The following is a 27641-nucleotide window of genomic DNA, read 5'->3' as shown; positions in this document are numbered from 1 at the left end:
CTTCAATAATTAGTTGTCACTGTGTTCACCACAACCAACATGCTGCATCTCTGTTTAGGGGTCAGTGGTCTAAAATGAGTCTCTCTGGGGAGAGAGAGGAGGGGGGCCCTGCCTCTAAAATGAGTCTCTCTGGGGAGAGAGAGGAGGGAGGCCCTGCCTCTAAAATGAGTCCCTCTGGGGAGAGAGAGGAGGGGGGCCCTGCCTCTAAAATGAGTCTCTCTGGGGAGAGAGAGGAGGGGGGCCCTGCCTCTAAAATGAGTCTCTCTGGGGAGAGAGAGGAGGGGGGCCCTGACTCTAAAATTAGTCTCTCTGGGGAGAGAGAGGAGGGGGTCCCTGCCTCTAAAATGAGTCTCTCTGGGGGACATGGCACCAAAGCTAAGAGGTGAGATTACAATTTTATGAAGAATTTATTAAGTTTATTTCTAAAATAAATAGCTATCTTAAGATGAATGCACTTACTGTAAATCACTCTGGATAAGAGCATCTGCTAAATCAGGAGTTCTCAATCCCGGGTCAGCGGAGGCACTGCAGGGGTTCTGCAGCACCCTGACTGGACTCGTTGCAATGGAAGACATTTGATAGAATTTTAACGACATGAACACTTTGCCTACTCTTCATTATTGCCTAATATAATGAAATGCATATTTCTTTAACCAATTCTGATGGGTGTTACAAGCAGAATTTTAACAATATTACCGTCATACCAACACACTCTTCACACCCGTTTAACAACTCTAAATAGCTTTGACATCGTAGGCATCAAGTCCCTTGCCAATAATGTTGCCTACTACGTTGCATACAATGTTCATTTTCATCGAACACATATTTCGCCCTAGATGCCTTCAATTGCTCAATTTATAGCCATGGCAAATTTAGGATTATTTTTTAACAACGTGATGTTGCGCTCCAAAAGGATAACTTGAAAAAACATGATGTAGGTAATTAAATAATCAAAAGAAAAGCGTGTTTATTATACACTTAGAAAAGAAGGTTCCTTATAGAACCAGAAATGCTTCTATCACTTCCTTAATATATGGAACCACTAAGAGTTAGATATATTTTTGGGTTCAGTGAAGAAGAACCTCTAGAGTTCTGATCAACGAAAGGTGATTGTTTTGAGGATGTGAACCCAGCAGCCTTCCAGTGGTCAGACCAAGCCCGCCCGTTTTTTCCAGCGCCCGGCCCGGGATTCGAACCAGCCACCTTCATGCCATAGGTCCAACTCCTGCCACAGCTCCAACTCCTTAGCCGCTGGGCGAAAACCTGAGTTACTCTTCACAAATAAGCTTGAGTTAATATGCCAAAATGAAGACAACATGCTATGCAGACATTAATGGTATCACTTCTACATAATTATTATACAGAAATCATTGCCAAAAGCACAAGACATACGGTTGCATGTAGGTCTATATTATTTATGGATTGATCATATAGAAATATAAAAATATTATTTTAACTACTCCAAAGCAATTACATGTGGCGCAGGAACCACTGACTCGCTGCATTATTCTATAGTATTATCAAGACACCTGCTGTTAACTCTTAACTGGTTAGGACAGCTCATGAGGTGTCCTAAATATCTGCTGACTAGGTGGGACTAGAGGCTTCATGCATAGCTTTAATTTATACCCATAAGTGTAAAATGCCTTTATTCTCAGCACTTATACGACCAATGTTCTACTCTGAGACACTTTGTGGATATGGGCCCAGATCTCAAAATATTGTTATAAAAAAACTTTGAATGTTTGTTTTACATATAAAAATAAATAAATGAATATTACTAATGTAAGCCAGTGTAAAGACTGGGTTATGTATGCACTCACTAACTGTAAGTCGCTCTGGATAAGAGCGTCTGCTAAGTGATTAAAATGTAAATGTAAATGTATTGTGTGGCTCTGCTCATGTCCGCGTTCTGGAACTGTCCGCGTCCCCGTACAGAACTGCCCGCGTCCACGTAAGGTTTGGCGCCAAGCATATTGTCCAGTTACGCGCTGAGTGGACTGAGGTGATGTTAGGGAATAACGACGGAGTTCGTTACAGTGTTGAGACGCCGAAGTTTATTGTTCAATTAGCTTTTTTGCGTAATGGTCAGTGACAGTATGAGTGTAGCCAGATCCTTTTCACTCGCTATTCTTGTTTAATTGTGTGGTTCACCGGATTCGTCATCATCCTCGAGGGACAGACGAACGACCTGCTAGCTATCCAAGCTAGTCGGTACAGCTAGCTAAGCTAGCTACCACTACATCATCACCGGCTGCCTGCTTTTCTTGTGGACCGATGGAGCTCCAGGGTTGTTTCTTCCACCTGTTAAATACTGTCGTATCGAGTGAGTGGTGGCCAGTTATTGCTGTCAACAAAGAGTCCGTTTATGCTGCATCGTGTTAGAGGCTTTTATTAAAATCACGAGGTTACAGCATAAGTTACAGGTGACATGACACCCGGAGAGCGACGCCTCAGAATGGCTGCTCGTTCTGCCCTCTCCTTCGTTTTCCCCCCTATTTATAAACAATGATGCTCCCTCTTCTGGCCAATCACCAGTCTCCCCTGTCTACAACACACTTCCTGTCTGTTGTATGTGGCATTAGACTAAAACATTCCCTTTTGATACTAACATAAACAACATTCCATTTCTTCATGAAAAACATTTAACAAAGACATAATCTTAATACACTACATATTCCCCCTTCGAGACAAACTAAAAGTCTCGAAAACAAACAGAATAGGATTATGACAAGTAACAGTTTATCTTATTGAGTATCTTTAACATTAAACCAAAAACATTCTCCTCTAGAGTGTAAATACCTTTCTATGAAATAACTGTTTATGAAGTGTGAATACATTACTATGAAATATGAACAAATCTCTATGGAGTGTAAGAGCGAAAAACTGTCCGGCAACCTTCCATCCATCAATCAAGACAGTAAAATTCTCTCACGGTCCCTCTGCCCCAGGCAACCACCTTCGGTACTCCAGATAAACTCATAAACCATATAAATGCATTTGAAACTATGATGCAATTAAATACACATGTAAGCCCCTGCAAACAAAATCCTATCCAATAAATATCCATTGTAAGGCTGGTCAACCCATTGGACCCTACAGTGAACCTCTCCCTGCCTAAATTCCCTGTCCCTAAACATTCACGAAATAAACAAAAACATCTAAGATCCTCACATGTATTCAATAACATCAAACATCATTCTACACAAATTAATACCTAAGAATATGACACAATTATGTATTACACATGTCTATATTTCATTGCAGACACTGGAATGTAGTCCACTACACTTCATCTCCCCGTAGTCTCCTCTTCCACTGGATTTGTTGATGGAATCGGCCACACCCTCCTTGTTTCATCTCCTCCAGTCATATTATCCCTTCCCATGTTCCCCCAAATGCTTCTGGAAGAAAAGGAAAAAACCAAACAGTATCTTTTGCAAAACAACATTTTCAAATTAAACATCACTATCAACTAAGAATATAAAAATGATATATAAATGATATATGAATCACATAAACCCATTCCCCCCTTGATTCATAAAATCATACTAAGAATCACACTAATATTGAAAAAATTGAAAAATTATCAAATACTCAAAAAGGATATTTATCCATCAGTAGTCCATCTAGACCCCCTCGTCCATCTTCATCCAGATCAGGAACAATCAACAATGGCATCTGAGTGTTGTCTCCAGGCATCACAACACCAACCCATCTTCATATCATAGCTTTTGCAAAGGTCAGTAACAAAGTACAAAAGCAAAACATGACACACAACGCTATCAGAGCTGCGACTAAAATCTGAACCATCACTGCCCCTACTGGGCCTAACTGATCTTGCAACCAAGTCTTCTCAGATCTCCCAAACGCATCCCTTATATTCTTCAATGCATATATAACCCTCGTGATATTATCGGAACTATCTGGACTCAAAGTATCTACTAATATTATCAATATGATCTTTCCAAATGTTACACCATACCATGGAAAAAGTCCCCCCTTCTCCCTTAGATTCATCCTTCAATGATAGGCTTGAAGACTATGACATGTCTTCATGTCTCTTTCATCCAATTTCAAACCTAGCTTCAGATTTCTGTGTCCGGTGCTACCCCTCTTATAATGGTAGAAACCTCATATGGAAACTTCAACGTTGACATGTAACAACATCCTGTCTATCCATAGGGTAAGAATATATATGCTTTATCACCACAAACCCTCCAAATATCTCTAAAATTCCCCATAGTCACATTGTCAGGTTAAAGCTAATCTTTTAACCATCAAAGTCCTGCTGTTCTTACTACCTGGTAGATAAAAAATAACATATTTCTCATTCCTACCCTTAAGGTCATGCATACCCAAAGTTATCATATAACATCACAATCTGATATTCCCATAAACATACCCCTTACCTCATATGTTTTATTAGAACAAACAACTTTTAGCCCTCAATGGTTACACCTCAAATGCTTCAGTTACGCTGTTACCTGATTTTTCTTTACCATCCAACAAATTCACACGAGTTAATTCACTTAACCCAATAACACCTAACCCTAGGCTTAAACAAATGTTTTGACAACGACATTATTTTATCTGTTACTGACTGTTGCTGATACCACAGTCATGACAAAGCATAAAATTGACACATACTTGATAGAGGTCGAGCGACCGTCTCTAACATGTTTGGTTCTGGAATTCTCACCAGACATGGACCCTCAAGATTCCTCACTGATATTACAGAATGAGCTAACCGCTGGAACCAAAGATTCCTACCTGGCCATCTATCTCTAATTTTCACAACAGAAGAATCAAACCACTCCCTTTAGTTTCTCTCTCCCCTAACGAGCGGTACTGATCAGATACCTCTCCCTGTCTGTCATTAAAATCAAAGACCTCATCCTGTACCTCCATGATAAATCTATATTCTCTCTACTACTATCTGTTCTCCTATTTTAACCCTATTCGTACTATAATTGACAGCACTCTCCATCCGTAACATAACCCATGAGTCTAAAATTCCCCATTTAATTTCAGAAAAGTTGTTGTCGGTGTCATACCTCCTACATCTGCTATTGCCATCGTATCATTAATCCCTTCCAAAGTTACCATTAAAGTAGTTGATGTATTAACCTTAATTATTTCTAGTGGCAAAGCTACCAATATACTCTGTGTATTATTTACTGTTGGAGTGACTACTGTAATCTACTCCTCCTGAACTCCTTTGGTGACTGTGCAACAGCTTCTACTCCTGGTCCTGATAACAATACTTCTTCTCCATAATTATCTCTCCATGTGGGAGGAACGTCCCCAATAAGTATTTTTTCCTAAAATTGGTGCTGGAGCTATTGGTTCCCTTATAATCAAATGCGATATATTTATGGCTTTAATAACTATCAATGCTGTAAGAGTTAAATTGCTTCTCACTGTTGTTATAATAGACTGAAGTGTTAATGTCCTTAGTTACTTCTAGTTTTTCCCCAAAGAAAAGTTGTCTTTGCTTGTACTTCCATCTATCACCACTAGTGTCACTTTTTCCCAACTCTCAGTCCTTTCTCTAATCCCTGACTTTCAAACTTTTGATTATAAAAAAATACACCTACAATTAACTTGATCTTCCTACTCTAAAGTGTAATTCACCATTGTTCTCTCTCTCTTACTACTAACTTTGAAACTTAGCTTACTGTTTTAGAGTTCCTTCAACCTAGTCCTCCTAACTTATTTTAATCTAATCTTTTCCTCCTAACCTTTAAAAACCTTTTCCACTGATTTATTCACAAAATCCCTTTACCACCAAATTTTAGAATATGTGATTGGGAAAGTCCCCACCTGCCTTTGACTTCTTTACACAGACTTGGCAAACGACTAAACACCTTTTAGCCTAGCCTGAAATCCCTTGGTGTAAGAATGTAACCCAGACTCTTTAAAATCCTCTACCAGACAGCCGTTTAGTGTACATTTTATTGTACAATTCAATTTAAACAATGCATCTCTTCCCAACACTGCAATAGGTATATGCTCTAATATTAGTATTGTAGTATCTTAAGAGTCTAGAAATGCTGACCGCTGCAAAAAGTAGGAAACTTGGCTCTAAGATTTTGCTGATGTGGCAAAATGGTGCAACGGATGAACTCTACTCTACAGTGCTGGAAACATCTGGAAAACATTACTGTGGTTCATGGAAAGATGATATGGGGAGAGAGGTGAAAAAGACCAGGGATTGGTTTTTAGAATCACACCATATTACGTCATAAATTATATAAAACCATGTCTTGAACAATAGGAGGGGAGAATAGCAAATTACTGATTGGCTGTGCTGTCTCACAGATATCTGCAGAATCTGTCAAATTCCGATGCTGGAACCTTTGTTTTAATAAACCTTTGAAAACAGAGTACAGTGTCGGCGGATCTTCTTATCACTACGGCATTACCAGCAAAAGCTCGGTCTTGTTTACCACAGTATCTTAAGAGTAATTAACTGTTTTACTACCTCAAATCCCTATCCTAATTAGTTAATTTTACATAGTGAGATGTTTAACCTCTTTAGGCTCAACACAGATACGTTTTTACACTATTCACTATCACTTCTCATAGTCCTCTGGTTTTACTTCAATTGTTAGCCATTTTCTCTTCTTCTCTAATCGATGCTATCAGCTGACACCCCCCTTCCGGATCTTCTAGGCACTCTAGAATCTTTAGGGTTCACCTGGAGAACAGGTGATCTTGAATTCCCCCTGTTTCTTCCTTAAAAATGTTCTCTGTTTTTCCTCCTGACTTGTTGCACTCACAGGTAAAGTACCCAATCTGTCCACAATTATAACAGTCTTCTGAAAGTTGCTGGAAGTGTAGCTGAAATCTTCCTCCTCCTTCTAAGCCTTCTCGTCCTCTTCCTCTTCAATTCTGTAATTCTGTGTCTGTCCAGAAACTGTCTGTGGATATGGAACATTTGGTACCCCCCTTGGCTGGTACAATTGCATTTGATATTGTTCAGTTGAAGCTGTAACAGTGATTGTTGATTTGGTTCACTCTGATTCTGTCACGATTCAGACAGACGACCAGAGGACCACAATTGCGTCACACCAGAAAGTTTATTAAACTTAAGGGAAAAGGGAAGTAGGGAGTGAATGAAGGCTCCAGGGGTAACAGGGATCCCGTCCAATGCGCTGGGTCTGTGCCCCCCCCAGTGGCAGCGATGCGTCCTATGAAGCCGGTGGTGGGTGGTCCAGAAGTCCTGGGGGGGGGGAGACACAGACACAACAGGGCGGAATGAAACCAGGCAGCAGTACAGTTCAAGGGAAATCCAAAATACGTAGTAGCAAGGCAGAAGGCTGGTCAGAGTTACCGGGATTGAAGAGTAGGCAGGAGTCGTAATGGCAGAAGCAGGTCTGGATCTCCTGAGGCAGAAGAGTATCCAAAAAACAGGCAGGTCCGGGGTCACAAAACCAGGGTGAGCCAGAAGCGCGAGCAAACAGGTTCCGGGTGTGAGCTTTGCAGACGATCTGACACCGGAGAGCTGAAAGACAGGGCCTTAAATACTGGGAGAGGTAGTGGGTAATGCAGCGCAGCTGGCAGAGTAATTAGAGCAGAGCAGAGCAGGGACAGGTGGAGCTAGTTAGGCTGAGTAGAGAGAGTGGTGAGCAGAGTGGAAGAAAATTAAGGTGGTAACCCGGTGGAGTGAGAGGCCCATGACAGAACCCCCCCCCCAAGGGACGGCCCCAGAAGTCCCAAGAGCAACACCACGCCGGGCGGGAGGAGGGGAGCCGGAGGAGGGCTAGAACTCCTCCGAACGGTCCGAGTGAACGTCCTCATCCTCGGAGGAAGCCGGAGGGCCGTGGTCGGGAGATGGGACAGGTCCCGAGACAGGATCAGGCACAGGACAGGAAGCCGAGCGGGCCGGACGGTTAGGGACCCCTCTGGGGCGGCCCCTACGGATTGCAGGTTGATCAGGATGCCGTTGGTGGAAAGCGGTGATGAGAGTCCTATCCACAATCCGACTAGCTGGCACCCAGGTCCTTTCCTCAGGTCCATAGCCCTCCCAGTCAATGAGGTACTGGAGACCCCTACCCCTCCGTCTGGACCGAAGCAGGCGGCGGACGGTGTAAACCAGACCACCATCGACGAGCCGTGGAGGAGGAGGACCAGGCGCAGCAGGGACCAGCGGACTCTCATGGATGGGCTTAATCTTAGACACATGGAAAGTGGGGTGCACCCTCAGGGAATTAGGCAGTTGGAGCCGGACAGCAGTTGGGCTAATCACTCTTATGATAGGGAATGGGCCAATGAACCGAGGTGCCAGCTTCTGCGACTCCACCCTGAGTGGCAGGTTCTTCGATGACAACCACACCCTTTGACCAACATGGTAGGTGGGAGCAGGAATTCTCCGACGGTTGGCCCCGGTAGTGTAGCTGGCAACGGACCTGAGGAGTGTGGCTCGGGCTTGTGACCAGGTGCGGCGACATCGACGGGCAAAAGCAAGTGCAGATGGGCAAGTAACCTCCTCCTCCTGGCTGGCAAATAGAGGAGGCTGGTATCCATAAACACATTGGAAAGGGGACATACCGATGGCAGAGCAGGTCAGAGAATTGTGTGCGTACTCCACCCATGTCAATTGCTGCGACCAGGAGTGGGGGTTGCGTGAAGTCATGCATCGCAGTGCCTTCTCGAGCTCCTGATTAGCCCGCTCTGACTGCCCATTGGATTGGGGATGGAATCCGGAAGTCAGACTGACTGTGGCTCCCAGCAGGTGACAGAACTCCTTCCAAAAAGCGGAGGAGAATTGTGGACCACGGTCAGAAACTACATCCTTTGGCAGTCCGTGGATCCGGAAGACGTGTTCCAGGACCACCTGGGCGGTCTCCTTGGCGGTTGGGAGCTTGGGGAGGGGAATGAAGTGTGCCATCTTGCTGAAACGGTCAACGATGGTGAGAATGACGGTCATGCCACTTGAAGGGGGCAGCCCCGTGACAAAGTCAAGGGCGATGTGAGACCAGGGACGTCTGGGCACAGGCAGGGGCTGCAGCAATCCGGCTGGGGGCTGGCAGGACGACTTGTGTTGGTTGCAGATGGGGCAGGCTTGGACGAATTCCCGTACATCCTTCCTCAGAGAGGGCCACCAGAACCTCTGGGCGAGCAGGTTGTAAGTGCGGGTGGAGCCAGGGTGACAAGCTAGGCGGGAGTCATGTCCCCACTGAATGACCTGGGACCTCAGGTCTTCGGGGACAAAAAGGCGGTCAGCTGGGCAAGTGCTGGGACCTGGCTGGTTACGGAGAGCCTCCAGCACCTGTTCCTCAACAGCCCAGGTCAGAGCTGCAACGATGCAGGGACTTGGCAGAATCGACACAGGGTCCTTGGAGGGGGTGTCATCCTTCTGGAATTGACGGGAGAGGGCGTCTGGCTTGGTGTTGCGTGATCCAGGCCGGTATGACAGAGTGAAATTAAACCTGGTGAAGAACAGGGCCCAGCGGGACTGCCTGGAGTTCAACCGTTTGGCCGTGCGGATGTACTCCAAGTTCTTATGATCGGTCCAAACGAGAAATGGAATGGTGGACCCCTCCAGCCAGTGACGCCACTCCTCCAAGGCAAGCTTCACAGCCAGCAGCTCACGGTTCCCTATGTCGTAATTGCACTCAGAGGGGGACAACCGACGTGAGAAAAAGGCACAGGGATGGAGCTTCCTATCCTCCGCAGCCCACTGAGAAATCACAGCACCAACTCCCACATCCGAGGCGTCCACCTCCACAATGAATTGCCGGTCCACATCAGGCATCTGGAGGATGGGAGCGGAGGTGAACCTCACCTTGAGGGTACTGAAGGCTTTGTCGGCTGCTGGGGTCCAGGTGAAGGGTTGCTTGGTGCTGGTTAGAGCAGTGAGAGGGGCAGCAACGGTACTGTAGTTCCGGATAAACTTCCTATAGAAGTTAGCAAACCCCAGAAACTGTTGCAGCTTCTTTCTGTTCTCCGGAACTGGCCATGAAGTGACTGCTGATACTTTGGCAGGATCCATTTGGATACTTCCCTCTGCCACTATGTACCCCAGGAAGGCCACTGTCTTGACGTGAAACTCACATTTCTCTGCCTTGGCGTAGAGGGAATTCTCCAGAAGACGATGAAGGACTTGCTGGACATGGCGGGTGTGTTCAGACAGGTTTCTGGAGTAAATTAAGATGTCATCCAGGTAAACGAAGACAAACTTGTTTAACATGTCCCGCAGTACATCATTCACTAGAGCCTGGAACACAGCAGGAGCATTGGTGAGGCCAAAAGGCATAACCAGATACTCGTAGTGGCCTGTTGGTGTATTGAATGCGGTTTTCCATTCATCTCCCTCCCGGATCCGCACTAGGTGGTAAGCGTTTCTGAGATCCAACTTGGTAAAAACAGTGGCTCCCTGGAGCAACTCAAAAGCAGAGGTGAGCAGAGGCAGAGGGTAACGGTTTTTCACTGTGATGTCGTTGAGTCCCCTGTAGTCGATGCAGGGGCGAAGAGATCCGTCCTTCTTCCCCACAAAGAAGAAGCCAGCACCAGCAGGAGATGAAGATGAACGGATTAATCCTGCGGACAGAGAGCCATTGATGTAGTCCTCCATGGACTTTCTTTCAGGAGCAGACAACGAATAAAGACGACCCCTTGGAGGAGCTGTTCCAGGGAGGAGGTCGATGGCACAGTCGTACGGTCGGTGAGGGGGCAGAGATGTGGCTCTTGCTTTGTTAAACACCTCTCTGAGGCCATGGTAGCATTCTGGGACATTGGAGAGGTCAGGAGCGGAGTTAGTAGGTACTGGCCGAGGGGGTAGTGCGGCAGCAAGCAGGCAGGTTCGGTGGCAGTCCTCTCCCCACTCCCTGATCACCCCGGTCACCCAGTCGAGCTGAGGGTTGTGCCGGCGGAGCCATGGGTAACCCAGGATGAGGGGTTGGCCTGGAGAGGGGAGCAGGTGAAACTGGATAGTTTCTTGATGGTTTCCGGACAGACCCATCGAGACCGGGGCCGTGACATGAGTGACCGATCCGAGTAAGTGTCCGTCCAGTGCCCGGGCAGGAATAGGAGGTGTCAAACGGAGGTTCTCCAGTCCCAGTTGGCGTGCCAGCTTGATGTCCATTATGTTGGCTTCGGCGCCAGAATCCACCAGAGCAGCCAGGGTGTGAGTTGAGTCAGAGAGGCGGAGGTGAACTTGCAGCAGGGGTTTGCGGTCGGAGGACTGGATGGTCATTGAACTCAACCGGACTCCCCCTACGCCCGGTGAGCTTCGGCCCTTTAAAGGGCAGGTTACCACACGATGTCCATCACCTCCACAATAGAGGCAGAGGTTTGAGGTGAAGCGGCGCTGGCGCTCTGCAGGAGTGAGGGAGGCTCGCCCAATCTCCATAGGCTCAGACTGATCAAGCTGACCTGGGTGAGTGGCAGTAGATGACAGGAGCCCAGTCGGATCTCTCCGAATGCCGGTAGTAGGTGGACCTTGGCGCCCCCTCTCACGACGACGGGTCTGTATCCTTCTGTCGATCCTGACAGTCAGTGCGATGGCTTCATCAAGAGTGGAAGGCAGTTCATGGGAGACCAACTCGTCCTTGATATAGTCAGCCAAACTATGGAAGAACGCGTCCACCAACGATGGTGTGTTCCAAGAACTTCGTCTAGCCAGGGTTCGGAAGTCGATGGAATGGTCTGCGACTGTACGTCTGCCTTGTCGAATACTGAACAGTTCACGAGACGCCTCTGCGGTGGGTGAATCCAGGTCAAACACCTTCAGCATCTCCTCAGCAAACAGGTCGAAGGTTGCACATGCGGGGGTTTGACGTTCGAACTCTGCTGTTCCCCAGAGTCGAGCTCGGCCCGTCAGGTGAGTGATGGCATACCCAACTTTAGCCCCCTCCGTGGCGAAGGTCCTTGGCTGCAAGGAGAACTGAAGTCGGCAGCTAGTCAGGAATGGCCGGACCTGGGTTGAATCGCCGTTGAACCGCTCGGGGTTTCCAATCTTGGGTTCCGGAGCAGCGGCTGCAATGACCGGGGCAGGTAACTCGGGGGCTGGGCTGGTGGGCAGACTGGCTGGGGTAAGGTTGGTGAGGAGTTGAATGATCATGGCGAGTTGTTGTTGCTGCTGCTGGAACTGCTGCTCATGCTCATCGGTTTCCATGTCGGGGAAAGTGTGCGCTGAGTCCATAATGGTCAGATCGTACTGTCACGATTCAGACAGACGACCAGAGGACCACAATTGCGTCACACCAGAAAGTTTATTAAACTTAAGGGAAAAGGGAAGTAGGGAGTGAATGAAGGCTCCAGGGGTAACAGGGATCCCGTCCAATGCGCTGGGTCTGTGCCCCCCCCAGTGGCAGCGATGCGTCCTATGAAGCCGGTGGTGGGTGGTCCAGAAGTCCTGGGGGGGGGGAGACACAGACACAACAGGGCGGAATGAAACCAGGCAGCAGTACAGTTCAAGGGAAATCCAAAATACGTAGTAGCAAGGCAGAAGGCTGGTCAGAGTTACCGGGATTGAAGAGTAGGCAGGAGTCGTAATGGCAGAAGCAGGTCTGGATCTCCTGAGGCAGAAGAGTATCCAAAAAACAGGCAGGTCCGGGGTCACAAAACCAGGGTGAGCCAGAAGCGCGAGCAAACAGGTTCCGGGTGTGAGCTTTGCAGACGATCTGACACCGGAGAGCTGAAAGACAGGGCCTTAAATACTGGGAGAGGTAGTGGGTAATGCAGCGCAGCTGGCAGAGTAATTAGAGCAGAGCAGAGCAGGGACAGGTGGAGCTAGTTAGGCTGAGTAGAGAGAGTGGTGAGCAGAGTGGAAGAAAATTAAGGTGGTAACCCGGTGGAGTGAGAGGCCCATGACAGATTCTTCATAACCAAAGCTTCTCTTCTCCACCAGTTGTATGATTGAGTTTTCTCAGAGTTTCTTCGTCCTGTTCTTTGTTGTTGACATATCAGAATTCTTCAACAGCTTATATTCTAAGTTCTGTCCTCAAAATATCATCTTCCATCATCTTCTTACTTCTCTTCTGTGCCAGTCCTTTCTGCTTGTCCTCTATCTATTATTCGTCTTCATCTCTGATGCAACAATCACCCTCCTGGATGATCACCGGAAGCTGAGGATAAACATCCCTAAGCTCTCCTTCCCTTAGCCTTATCTCTATAGCTTTGTTTATCTTATCGCTGGAATCTTTTATCCGTTTTTGTTTGAGAATGAAGGGCAACTTTTTTTTCATTTGCCGGATAACCTCGCAATACTTTAGTTAAAGGATTACCATTTTATACTATATCAATCGGTGTAATGACTTTTATATCCTTGATGTCGTTTTCTCCCCATTGTAACTACTCTTTTATATTCCTTTATTATGAATTATCTTATTTTAGCCTATATAGCCTATGGCTTCCCCCCTCTAATTATTAATATAAACCTAACAACTCCAAAAAAAAAAAAAAAAATAATAATAATTAAATCCTGAATAATTAAAACCCATTTTTATTCCTATATCCTATGTCACCAATTTATCAATTAGTGGTGGCTATCTTACCACAACCCATCAAATGCAAATGTAAGTTAGTCAACTTCAAAGCAATCCCAAAAACAAAGCCTGTAACCCCTTCATTACTACAATTCCCATAAACCCCCTTGCTCTACAGGCACCTAATTATCTTAAATTTACAGAATAATGTCAGTCCTTGATTCCCAACACAACTCCAATCAAACCCCAGTGATGCACAGAGCCTCCAAAATGCAATTTTTAATGAAATAGTATTTGCCAAGCCTATGTGAAATTGTCATCAAATATTTTGTAAGGGATGATTTTGTGAACTAGCCTGATATCTGATCCAATCGTCTGCCTCGTCACGTGATGTCACGTCAGCACTTCCTGTATCTCCTCTCTCTCTCCTCTCCTGTCTCTCATGACAAGGGAACAAAGACACAGAAACAGCTTTTAGTAGTTAATGCAATCACTGAGTTATTTCAACCATTCAATATTTGTTCGTTCTACATTCGCTCTAAGAATTAACTCAGGAATAATTATCGATCGCTCAAAAACATTTTATTTAATTTTAATTCGTCATTTAATTTAATTCATTATACTTCGCCAACATATATTTAATGTATAAATTCAATAGGTCACAAAACAAGTTTCATCTTTAACCATCCGCCGTTTAAACTAGAATACTCGTGTCCAAATATCTCTTTGTCTGTGTGTTTCTCTGTCTCTTCCTGCAGTGTTACCCCACAGAATATGACACGTTACCCACAATGCTACTATACCCTCGTGTTGTAGTTTAGTGCCGTAAAACAAAACGTGTCCTAATCTCGTGTCATAAACTCCCCCTTTCTGTAGTGTAGTGTCGCAAAATTAAACGCATGCGCACATGCATTCTAAAATACTTTTTCACCGTGGAAGGTCTTAGATCTCTCCCCAATCCCAAAATAGACGGTTAACAGTCCAGCTGTAACTCCCGTTTCCCCCTCATAGTCAAACAACATTTAACAGCGCTCACAAAACATATAACCTGACTTACACACACAGAGACAAGTTTAAGAGACTTTAATCCAACGCAATGGGGTCTCTAAGGATATCCATTAGCATGTAGCACGCAACACAATTAGCATTTAGCATTAGCATTAGCCGCTATGTAGAATGTAGCATGACCCACACTTCAGCATTTAGAATTAGCCTTAGCCTTTAGCTAACTGCGGCCTACCACACAAATCCATATCCTGCACTGCCCTATTTATTTTGAACATATTTCTCCTACCATTTTTTGCTACCGTGGATTAATGAGCATTACACCGAGAAATCAAACCCAATCAAACCCCCCGTCGAACGAGAGTCGAATCATAATCACAATCAGATAAATCCCATCAAACCGAGTTTTCTTTAAAAACTCACCGAATGCACATTCTATCGTGCACGCGGATTTGTCGGCTCATTATCTAAAATGGCCCCCCCTGGGGGTCTTTAAGCGGTACAGTGCCCTAAAGAATGCGCATATCTGCCTTAACTGTACACGTCAATACTTAATTCCTACCGTTTTATGCTCTAAAAACTTCCAATTATCTGCCGTTACCAATGGAATATATTTTAACAGACTCTAGTCATCAGCAATAACGCCACCCGAGGCAAGGTCGTATGGTACATCTCTCCAGTGTACACAAGTCGTATCCAATCTAACAAGCTCCAAAGCGGTAAGAAAAACTCACCCTTGTCTGGCCATGCTTCAAAGCGAGTTAGCCTGGCGGTTGACTGAAACAAAGGGGAGGTGCAGACCAGCCCCACGTTGGGCGCCATTTGTCGTATCGAGTGAGTGGTGGCCAGTTATTGCTGTCAACAAAGAGTCTGTTTATGCTGCATCGTGTTAGAGGCTTTTATTAAAATCACGAGGTTACAGCATAAATTACAGGTGACATGACACCCGGAGAGCGACGCCTCAGAATGGCTGCTCGTTCTGCCCTCTCCTTCGTTTTCCCCCCTATTTATAAATAATGATGCTCCCTCTTCTGGCCAATCACCAGTCTCCCCTGTCTACAACACACTTCCTGTCTGTTGTATGTGGCGTTAGACTAAAACATTCCCTTTTGATACTAACATAAACAACATTCCATTTCTTCATGAAAAACATTTAACAAAGACATAATCTTAATACACTACAATACCGTGGAGGGCTCCTCCCTCTCTCGTTGATGGATGCTGGCTACCTACCATCCCTCTGTCCGGTTCTCCTCTCTTCACTTGATGGACGGTAATTTTAGTGTTTAACCCCTCTGTGTCCAAGGACTGAACTTTTGAATATTATTTTCGGGGTGCCTCAAGTGACATTTTTTACAATGTTTATTTCTGATAAAATTAGTTCATTGCATCCGCCATGGAGCCCAGTTTCATAATATTACCTTCTGTCGCTGGTTATGAAGTATTTGCGAAAAAACAGACCTTATGTTTGGGCATGTTTCACCCTACCAGCTCCTATTAGTTCTATTGAGCTCCGTGACACCGACTCGCCTTCAGAACGTTCTATTCTCAGCCCATTGTTCTGCGTCACAATGCCAGCTTCACTATTGTTATCAATGAGACCTGCCTGCGTTAACCCTGTAGGTTTACCTCAGGTAACTTATTATTAACACAGTTACGGCTACTTGGTGAGCGTTAACCCTGTAGGTTTACCTCAGGTAACTTATTATTAACAAGGTTACTGCTACTTGGTGAGCGTTAACCCTGTAGGTTTACCTCAGGTAACTTATTATTAACAAGGTTAATGCTACTTGGTGAGCGTTAACCCTGTAGGTTTACCTCAGGTAACTTATTATTAACAAGGTCACGGCTACTTGGTGAGCGTTAACCCTGTAGGTTTACCTCAGGTAACTTATTATTAACAAGGTTAATGCTACTTGGTGAGCGTTAACCCTGTAGGTTTACCTCAGGTAACTTATTATTAACAAGGTTACGGCTACTTAGTGAGCGCGCTCACTGTTCACCTGAGTACATGTTGTGGTCACTCATAGTGAGGTGAGACACAGTTTAAGAGGCAATGGCTGGCGGATAGCCATCAAACATTAAACAGTTTCTGGTTATGGTTAGCCATATTTGTTTTAAGAAAAAAGTGTACAATCTAAACAAAACGCATGTCCCTGTACACTTTTTCAAGATGTGGCAGATTTAAACAGCCAGAAGACATTTTTTAATTAAGAAATAACAATTTTTCTGATGACTTGTTGTTTCTAAATGGCTGCTGGGTAATTTGATATGCATCGAAATCTTCGTTCGTAGGCATCAAATTGAGCGAATGCTGCGCAGGTTCACTGAGTTGCAAACCAAATGGGTATAATGGGGTGATTGTTGTCTAATCGGGTGGTCTAGCTAATGGATTTGTAGATCTGACGCAGTTGCTACCTCAGATTATGAGCCTAGCAAGTGTCATATAGCTCAGTTGGTACAGCATGGCGCTTGCAACCCCAGGGTTGTGGGTTTGTTTCCCACTGGGGGCCAGTATGAAAATGTATGCACTCACTAACTGTAAGTCGCTCTGGATAAGAGCGTCTGCTAAATATGTCAAATGTAAATGTAAAAAATGTAATGAATGAGTTATGTAGTACCCACATATGGCCAAAGGGAGGCGCAAGAGTGCTATAAACCCATACAGTTTTTTGCCATAAAAACCCTAAACCTAACAATCAATCAAATGTATTTATAAAGCCCTTTTTACACCAGCAGATGTCACAAAGTGCTATACAGAAACTCTTACCCTACTTATAACCTATTTTAGCTGTAACCCCTAATTCTAGGGTAGGGTAGCCTAGAACACTTTTAGAAACTATTTTAGTAATAATATTATATTAGTAAATACAATTATAGTATTAAATTGTGTTTTGATTATTTTGTTGTTATTTTATTATATGTATAATTGCAAGACAGAACACTTGATAAATAAGACACATTTGTTTTATTTTTCAAATGTGGTTTGAATTGGTTGACCTAATAACCTCTGTGTGAAAGTCCAGCAATTGGCGTGGGGCAGGATTGAGACTGATCTTATACACTTTATTTCTCAGCTGCCTCACCAATGTCTGTACGTGAATTAATAACTTTTAATAGCTAAATATTTCCAATAGATGGCAGCATAAGACCACGAAGCATCAGTTATAGGCTACAAGCAGCAATATGATTGACATAAAATAGCATGCAACCAAATACTATATGTCCCATGATTTTCTGAAATGGTCACGCATTACTTTAGTTAGCTATATATCTCGTATTAGGCCTGTGATGCTTTTGGAAGAGCAATTAAATAGTGACTATAGCAGGTGTTGAACCCCGGGTAAATAATCACTAGTCAGATGCTCCAACCTCAACCCTAGTATACATGCATTTTAAATATCTAATATTGCGATTAAACAACCTCAGAATAGATAAGACAAGAGTGCGTCTTCCAGCCCGCCAATAAATTACATAATGCAACCCTCGCGGTTAGCAAATGTACCTCAACATGCCCCTCGCTTGTGCTAGAAGGCAGAGTGCTCGCTGCTGGTTGATGAATCTGACAATGAATGTACTAGGATAATACGTTTTTCTCAACCAGAGGTGACTAATTTAATGTTCAGGGTTATTGATAATCGTTATAGTAATGAAGTATAATTTCAAAACATGAGCATAAAAACAGCTAATAATAAACATGAATCATCATTATATTATTTCACAGTAATCTGTTAAATGCTTTTTCAGTCGTTCCTCTTGCGTTAGCAGTGTGGAAAGGGACAGTAAAAAGCGTGTGCAGGAGTTTTCCTGTGAGGGGGAGTGGTGGTGTATCCAGGGAGAAAACTAAACTGAGCTTCTGAAATGTCATTCCTGGTCTTATGCTGCCATCTATTGGAATTATTTAGCAACTGCAGTAGTACTGAATAAAGTATATCCTTACTAAAGTAGTAATTACTCAGAATTGCAAAATATGACATTTTCTAGTTCATTTTACCACTTACAACCATAACATAACAATTTATAGCATAACAAACAATGAAACTGACATAAACCAAAAACACCATACATTTAGTTAACTATATATATATATACTATATATTTAGATGGGTGACATTATCTGCCAAAGTAACACCACTGTAGATAAAGAAGAGCTCTCCAGTAGGTGAACCAAAACTTTCAAAGGCCATTTTCTCAAAAGTGGGGTTACAAGTTTATCATCTTTCAAAGCAGAATTACTTTCCCATTGTTCCTCAACTGTAGTATATGATATACCTTTTTCTAGCTGAGTCTCTACTTTTATCCAATGTAAAAAACACACATTTCAAATTTTGCTACATAAAATTGAGCTGATGGGTCACATTTGACTATGTAAAACTTAGCAGTACTACTTATTTCTCTGAGAGTGAGCCAGATATATATTATTACTGTGTAAAACTTAGCAGTACTACTTATTTCTCTGAGAGTGAGGCACTTATTTCTCTGAGAGTGAAGCAGATATATAGCATTGTGCAAAAAAACATGATTATTTTTCTATCTGAAATGAAACCATCAAGTGATAGATTTTAAACAAATACATGTCTGTCATTGAACAACCCCATACCATGATTAGATACTGAAAAAACACACCAATCTCTTTCATAATTTCTTTAAACAATAAAAGCTAATTTACCAACATTTCTGAAAATGGATATATAGCGTTTTGGGAGGGAGCCTTTTCTACTGAACAAAGGTAAGAAGAACTCATGGGTCATGGTCAGTGAGTTAAACATTATTGTCTCTAGTCATTTCTCCACTCCCATTTTCCCATTTCTTGTTGTTTTTTTCAATTTTCATAGTCCTGAAACAATATTAAACTAACACAACATTCCCTCCCTGTGTGTGTGTGTGTGTGTGTGTGTGTGTGTGTGTGTGTGTGTGTGTGCGTGTGTGTGTGCGCACTCCCTGGATGAGGAGATGTAATCTCTATCCTGATTGCCTAGTCACTTTTACCCCTACCTACATGTACATATTACCTCAACTACCTGGTACCCCTGGGCATTGACTCAGTACTGGTACTCCTTATATATAGTCTAGTTATTACCTCAACTACCTGCACATTGACTCAGTACTGGTACTCCTTGTATATAGTCTAGTTATTACCTCAACTACCTGCACATTGACTCGGTACTGGTTCTCCTTGTATATAGTCTAGTTATTTCCTCAACTACCTGCACATTGACTCGGTACTCCTTATAGCCTCACTATTGTAATTTTATTATGTTACTATTTGCTTTTTTATTTAGCAAATTTTTATTACTTTTTAACTCTGCATTGTTGGGAAAGGGCTCTTAAGTAAGCATTTCACGGTAAAGTGTACCACTGTTGTATTCGGCGCATGTGAGAAATAAAATTTGATTTCATTTGAAGCTCATGCGCAGAAATACGTCATTGGGTCTAATGGTCGTCTTGTGTTGAACTGCACATGTGCAGGCCGTCAAATCAAAGGCACTCCTTCTATATAAAGTTGTTTTTGACTAACATGAAAATGTGTCAGTTTGTTAAACTACTTAAGACAGAACATTTTCAAAATGAACAACTAAGGAAGTCATTTTTACCTCTCATTGACTTCTCAAACCCCAAACCCAGGCCTGGTCTGCTTCATATGCGTTCCCAGAATATTTTTTTTACATCAGCAGTTGTCACAAAGTGCTTATATAGAAACCCAGTCTAAAACCCCAAAGAGCAAGCAATGCAGATGTAGAAGCACGGTGGCTAGGAAAAACTCCCTAGAAAGGCAGGAACCTAGGAAGAAACCTAGAGAGGAACCAGGCTCTGAGGGGTGGCCAGTCCTCTTCTGGCTGTGCTGGGGGGAGGTTATAAGTGGATATGGCCATTAAGGCCAGATCATTCTTCAAGATTTTCAAATGTTCATAGATGACCAGCAGGGTCAAATAATAATGACTGTGGTTATAGAGGTTGCAACAGGTCAGCACCTCAGGAGTAAATGTCAGTTGGCTTTTCATAGCCGAGCATTCAGAGGTCGAGACAGCAGGTGTGGTAGGGAGAGAGAAGGAGAGGGAGAGAGAGAGAGGGTCGAAACAGCAGGTTCGGGACAAGGTCACACGTCAGGTGAACAGGTCAGAGTTCCATATCCGCAGGCAGACCAGTAGAAACTGGATCAGCAGAATGACAAGGTATCACGTCCGGTGGAGCATGTATCGATACTGATAGGATCGAAAGAAGGGGAGCGCTGCTCTCGGATCAGTTTTCTCCATTAAAATCTTTCCTTAACATTATAATTATTTCACAATACTGACCACGGATCAGCTTATAGAAAGATATTTATTCCTACGGCTGCAAATATTGAGGTAGTTTATTCTAGTGCTTACCCAATAAAAATGCACCAAATCACAGATTCGGCACATCAAATGTAAATGTAAATGTAAAAATGTAAATGTAATCATTGTGCACATGTTAGGCTACACATCATTAAATATATTGAGACAAATTACAGATAGTAGCCTACAAGTAGCAAAATAAAACTCAATTAATTGAACATTAAATGTATTTCAATATGATTGAAATAGGACTATAGCCTGCTGTTTACAATTTAATGCAGTTATCTCGGTTTTCATTTGAAGCAAATTTGTGTACGTCCCTTGTTTGCATCAATTGCAAAGACATTGGCAACTTTGTATTTGTACTCAACTTTGTTCTGAATTTATCGGCGGTCACAAAGAGACGGATAAACCATGTGATTCTATGTTTAGCGGAGATCTTCTGTGTATAAAGTCATGTGGGAGGGCAAAAAAGCATCTATGATGCTCCTAGGAAGATTCTAACAATGAACTTAGCCTTAAGATGCTTTTGGGAAACCAGTCCTGGATAAGAACATCTGCTAAATGACTAAAATGTCAAATGTAAATGTTTATATATATATTTACTGTGTTAAACCTAGTATTACTACTTATTTCTCTGAGAGTGAGGCAGATATATTATTACTGTGTAAAACCTAGCTAGATATTTAGCATTTTGCAAAAAAAACAACATTATTTGTATCTGAAATTAAACCATCAAGTGATAGATTTTAAACAAGCATTTTCTACATCAGCAGTTGTCCCAAAGTGCTTATATAGAAACCCAGTCTAAAACCCCAAACAGAAAATGCAAAAAAACAACATTTTTTCTCTCTGAAATGAAGCCATTAAGTGATCGATTTTAAACAAATACATGTCTGTGATTGAACAACCCCATACCATGATTAGATAGTGAAAAAACACATCAATCTCTTTCATAATTTCTTTAAACTATAAAACCTAATTTACCAACATTTCTTAAAATGGCGTTTTGGAATGAAACTCTTTCTCTGTTTCCCCATCTGAGCTCAGAGTAGATGAGAGACGTAATGTTTGTCTCTGTTGTGTTGAAGCCCAATCAAGCAGGAGAGACCAGCCTCCCCTGTACCCAGCTGTGTGTCCATGAAGAGTGACCGGTCTATGGGTCTTCCTATATCCTTCAGAGAGGGAGACTTTTTTAGTGAACAAAGGTAAGAAGAACTCATGGGTCATGGTCAGTGAGTTAAACAACACTGTCTCTAGTCATTTCTCCTCTCCCATTTTCCCATTTATTTTTGTTGTTTTCATAATCCATTGGCCAATCCTTTTTTCAATTTTCATAGTCCTGAAACAATATTAAACAAACACAACATTCCCTGTGTGTGTGTGTGTGTGAGTGTGTGTGTGTGTGTGTGTGTGTGTGTGTGTGTGTGTGTGTGTGTGTGTGTGTGTGTGTGTGTGTGTACTCCCTGGATGAGGAGATGTAATCTCATGTTTTGTCCACAGAAACCAACAGGAGAGATCAGAGTCAGAGATTCTCAGTGGTCAGTCTTCCCAGAGTCATCAAACAGACCTGGCCTCCATATTCATTGTATGTGGTCCTGTTATGTACATTTGTTTTTGTTTACCTCAAGTAAAGTTGATCTGTCAATCATTCATTAATGTGTTAATGAGAAAGCATTTAGTCTCTTGCTTAACTTATTTACTTGATTTATTTCAGTTGCTTGAAGAGAATATTATGACATTTGTGAAGAACGAGCTGAAGATGTTCAAGAGGATTCTTAGTCCAGAACTCCCAGAAGGCGTTGAGAGTCAGAAGCAGGATAAGGAAGTGGTGGATGCTGAAGATGAGAAGCAGGAGAGCAGTGCCAGAGAGGGGGCTCTGAAGATCACACTGCACGTCCTGAGGAAAATGAACCAGAAGGAGCTTGCTGACACACTGGAGAAAAGTAAGAGCTGTCTGCCTCATGTTGAATGCTGTTTTAGAACGTTTAAAAGCTGTAGCTAAAGTACAGCTAAAGTAGCTGTGTAACTAAATGATATTGTAGCAGCCTTCACACAACACCTAGTGACCTCATCAAGTAGCAGCAAGGATGTGTTGTGGTGATTAATTTAGACAGAGAAGAGGAGAGACAGAGAGAGAGAGAGACAGAGAGAGAGAGATGACATTAATTATACCATCAATAATACGAATAATGATATAAATCAGTCACAAAAGTGTGGAATGCATTATGAAAACATTTACAGATTTATACTGTCAGTAAAGAGAATAAATTATTATAATTTTAAATTTTATAACAGTCCTACAAACTGTAGGCATTAAAACAGATGTAATATTAATATCCTCTGTGTTATTTCTAGATTCAGATGAGCTTGCTGTGATTTGCCAACGTGAACTCAAATCTAATCTAAAGAAGAAGTTTCAATGTGTATTTGAGGGGATCGCTAAACATGGAAACCAAACACTTCTCAATAAGATCTACACAGAGCTCTACATCACAGAGGGTGGAACAGGAGAGGTCAATAATGAACATGAGCTGAGACAGATTGAGACAACAACCAGGAAACAAGCAAGACCAGAGACTGCAATCAAATGTAACGACATCTTCAAACCCTTAACTGGACAAGACAAACTTATCAGAACTGTGCTGACAAAGGGAGTCGCTGGCATTGGAAAAACAGTCTCTGTGCAGAAGTTCATTTTGGACTGGGCTGAAGGAAAAGCAAATCAGGATGTCCAATTTGTATTTTCATTCCCTTTTCGGGAGCTGAATTTGATGAAAAAGGAAAAACACACTTTGATTGAACTTCTCAATCACTTCTCAATGGAAACCAAAGAATCAAGAATCTCCAACTACGACAAGTACAAAGTTCTGTTCATCTTTGATGGTCTGGATGAGTGCCGACTGCCCCTAGACTTCCAGATGAACAAGATCTGTTGTGACGTCACAAAGTCAACCTCGGTGGATGATCTGCTGACAAATCTCATCAAGGGAAATCTGCTTCCCTCTGCTCTCCTCTGGATAACTACCCGACCTGCAGCAGCCAATAAGATCCCTTCAGGGTGTGTTGACCAGGTGACAGAGGTACGAGGGTTCAATGACCCACAGAAGGAGGAGTACTTCAGGAAGAGATTCAGTGATGAGGACCTGGCCAGCAAAATCATCTCACACATAAAGACATCAAGGAGCCTCCACATCATGTGCCACATTCCAGTCTTCTGTTGGATTTCTGCAATAGTCCTTGAGCACATGCTGAAACATAAGAGAGAAGAGATGCCCAAGACTCTGACTGAGATGTACTCACACCTTGTGGTGTTTCATACCAAACAGAAGAATGAAAAGTATCTTGGGAAAGAAGAGACAGGTCCACACTGGAATAAAGAGAGCATTCTGTCACTGGGAAAACTGGCTTTTCAACAGCTTGTGAATGGCAATCTGATTTTCTATGAAGAAGACCTGAAAGAGGCTGGCATTGATGTCAATGAAGCCTCTATGTACTCAGGATTGTGCACACAGCTCTTTAAAGAGGAATGTGGGCTGAACCAGGACAAGGTGTACTGCTTCGTGCATCTGAGCATTCAGGAGTTTCTGGCTGCTGTATATGTGTTCCTCTCATTCATCAACAACAATGAGAATCTAATGGATGAACCTCAATCAACGTCCAGCAACTTTTCTGTGAAGATCAGACACAAGCGTAAAGTTACTTTGTACAAGAGTGCTGTGGATAAAGCCTTACAAAGTGAGACAGGAAACCTGGACCTGTTCCTCCGATTCCTTCTGGGCCTCTCACTGGAGTCCAATCAGAAGCACTTACGAGGTCTACTGACAAAGACAAGAAGCAGCTCACAGAGCCATGAAGAAACAGTCAAGTACATCAAGGAGAAGATCAGGGAGGATCCCTCTCCAGAGAGGTGCATCAATCTGTTCCACTGTCTGAATGAACTGAATGACCATTCTCTAGTGGAGGAGATCCAAAGCTACCTGAGATCAGGAAGTATCTCAGAAACCTACCTGTCACCTGCACAGTGGTCAGCTCTGGTCTTTGTGTTGCTGACTTCAGAAAAGGAGCTGGATGTGTTTGACCTGAATAAATACTCCAGATCAGAGAAAGGTCTTCTGAGGCTGCTGCCAGTGGTCAAAGCCTCCAGAGCTGCTCTGTGAGTACATAAAATGACATTTAAGTACTAATCATCAGGAAGAAATATTCAGTAGAGAAATATATGTATTATTGAAAAACATATTGAATCAATGCATTGATGTTCACATTAGTATAACAATATGACCATACAATTCTAGGAGATGGAAGATGAATATATATGTTGTTTAAGAGAATAAACCAAATGCATCTGCCATTGTCCTTCTACACTACTGGTGTTAAATTAACAGTGTGTTTGTGAAATCATGATGATCTCTCTGTCAGGCTGTCAGGCTGTGGACTCACAGAGAAAAGCTGTGCTTCTCTGGTCTCAGCTCTGAAGTCAAACCCCTCACACCTGAGAGAGCTGGATCTGAGTAACAATGACCTGAAGGATTCAGGAGTGAAGCTGCTCTCTGCTGGACTGGGGAATCCCCACTGTAAACTGGAGACTCTGAGGTCAGTATTCCTGTATCACTCAATGACCACACACACACTGGACACACTCTGGACACACACACACACACACACACACACACACACACACACACACTGGACACACACACACACATAAACACACTGGACACACACACACACACACGCACACACACACACTGGACACACCCCCACTGGACACACACACTGGACACACACACACACATACTGGGCACACACACACAAAAACACAATGAAACACACACACACACTTAACACACACACACTGGACACACACTGAACACACACACTCTGAACACGCACACTAAACACACACACGCATGACACACACACACACACCACTGGACACACACACACACATGACACACACACACACACTGGACACACACACCCAATGGGACACACAACACACACACAGGGACAGTCAAAAGTTTGGACACACCTACTCATTCAAGGGCTTTTCTTTATTTTTACTATTTTCTACATTGTAAAATAATAGTGAAGACATTAAAACTATTAAATAACACATATGGAATCATGTAGTAACCAAAAAAGTGTTAAACAAATAAAATATATTTGTTATTTGAAATTCTTCAAATAGCCACCCTGTACATTGATGACAGCTTTGCACACTCTTGGCATTCTCTCAACCAGCTTCACCTGGAATGCTTTTCCAACAGTCTTGAAGGAGTTCCCACATATGCTGAGCACTTGTTGGCTGCTTTTCCTTCACTCTGCGGTCCGACTCATCCCAAACCATCTCAATTTGGTTGAGTCGGGTGATTATGGAGGCCAGGTCATCTGATGCAGCACTCCATCCCTCTCCTTCTTGGTCAAATAGCCCTTACACAGCCTGGAAGTGTGTTGGGTCATTGTCCTGTTGAAAAACAAATGATAGTCCCACTAAGCCCAAACCAGATGGGATGGCGTATCACTGCAGAATGCTGTGGTAGCCATGCTGGTTAAGTGTGCCTTGAATTCTAAATAAATTACAGACAGTGTCACCAGCAAAGCACCCCCACACCAAAACACCTCCTCCTCCATGCTTTATGGTGAGAACCACACATGCCGAGATCATCCGTTCACCCACACCGCTTCTCACAAAGACACAGCGGTTGGAACCAAAAATCTCAAATTTGGACTCCAGACCAAAGGACAAATGTCCACCTGTGTAATGTCATTGCCCGTGTTTGTTGGCCCAAGCAAGTCTCTTCTTCTTATTGGGGTCCTTTAGTAGTGATTTATTTGAGGCAATTCGACCATGAAGGCCTGATTCACACAGTCACCTCTGAACAGTTGATGTTGAGCTGTGTCTGTGACTTGAACTCTGTGATGCATTTATTTGGGCTGCAATTTCTGAGGCTGGTAACTCTAATGAACTTATTCTCTGCAGCAGAGGTAACTCAGGATCTTCCATTCCTGTGGCGGTCCTCATGAGAGCCAGTTTCATCATAGCGCTTGATGTTTTTTGCGACTGCACTTGAAGAAACTTAAATGTTCTTGAAATGTTCCTTATTGAATGACCATCATGTCTTAAAGTAATGATGGACTGTTGTTTCTCTTTGCTTATTTGAGCTGTTCTTGCCGTAATATGGACTTCTGTATAGCCCACTACCTTGTCACAGCACAACTGATTGGCTCAAACGCATTAAGAAGGAAATAAATTCCACAAATTAACTTTTAAGAAGGCACACCTGTTAATTGAAATGCATTCCAGGTGACTACCTCATGAAGCTGGTTGAGAGAATGCCAAGAGTGTGCAAAGCTGTCATCAAGGCAAAGGGTGGCTATTTGAAGAATCTACAAAATAAAATATAGAAAATTTGTTTAACACTTTTTTGGTTACTACATGATTCCATATGTGTTATTTCATAGTTTTGATGTCTTCACTATTATTCTACAATGTAAAAAATAGTTTTAAAAAAACTAAACAAAAACTTGAATGAGTAGGTGTGTTCAAACATTTGACTGGTACTGTATATATACATATATGAATAGATATGGCAGGTTTCAGGACTCTGATGTATCTGAAAATGTTGAAAAAATATATTTTCACCACCAAAGAATAGCATTGTGGTTTTAATATGATTTGACTCTTTGCAGGCTGTCAGGCTGTCTAGTCACAGAGGAAGGCTGTGCTTCTCTGGTCTCAGCTCTGAAGTCAAACCCCTCACACCTGAGAGAGCTGGATCTGAGTAACAATGACCTGAAGGATTCAGGAGTGAAGCTGCTCTCTGCTGGACTGGGGAATCCCCACTGTAAACTGGAGACTCTGAGGTCAGTATTCCTGTAG

General features: G+C 43.1%; 1 protein-coding gene across 1 annotated transcript; it reads left to right on the top strand.

The window, feature by feature from the left end:
* LOC311119143 (NLR family CARD domain-containing protein 3-like) lies at positions 1-27641 on the top strand (the record flags this gene model as incomplete). The annotated part of the gene is made up of 7 exons (XM_084193888.1): positions 1-263; positions 21857-21966; positions 22262-22346; positions 22476-22704; positions 23117-24914; positions 25178-25351; positions 27452-27641. Exons 1-7 carry the CDS (start codon positions 75-77, stop codon positions 27639-27641), a joined length of 2775 nt encoding a protein of 924 aa, XP_084050014.1. The 5' UTR covers positions 1-74.

The sequence above is a fragment of the Coregonus lavaretus genome (genome assembly GCF_964263955.1).
Source record: "Coregonus lavaretus genome assembly, contig: HAP1_SCAFFOLD_353, whole genome shotgun sequence".
NCBI classification, from domain to species: domain Eukaryota; kingdom Metazoa; phylum Chordata; class Actinopteri; order Salmoniformes; family Salmonidae; genus Coregonus; species Coregonus lavaretus.
Note: the sequence above shows the minus strand (reverse complement) of the source record. Positions and strands in the feature narration are given on the sequence as shown.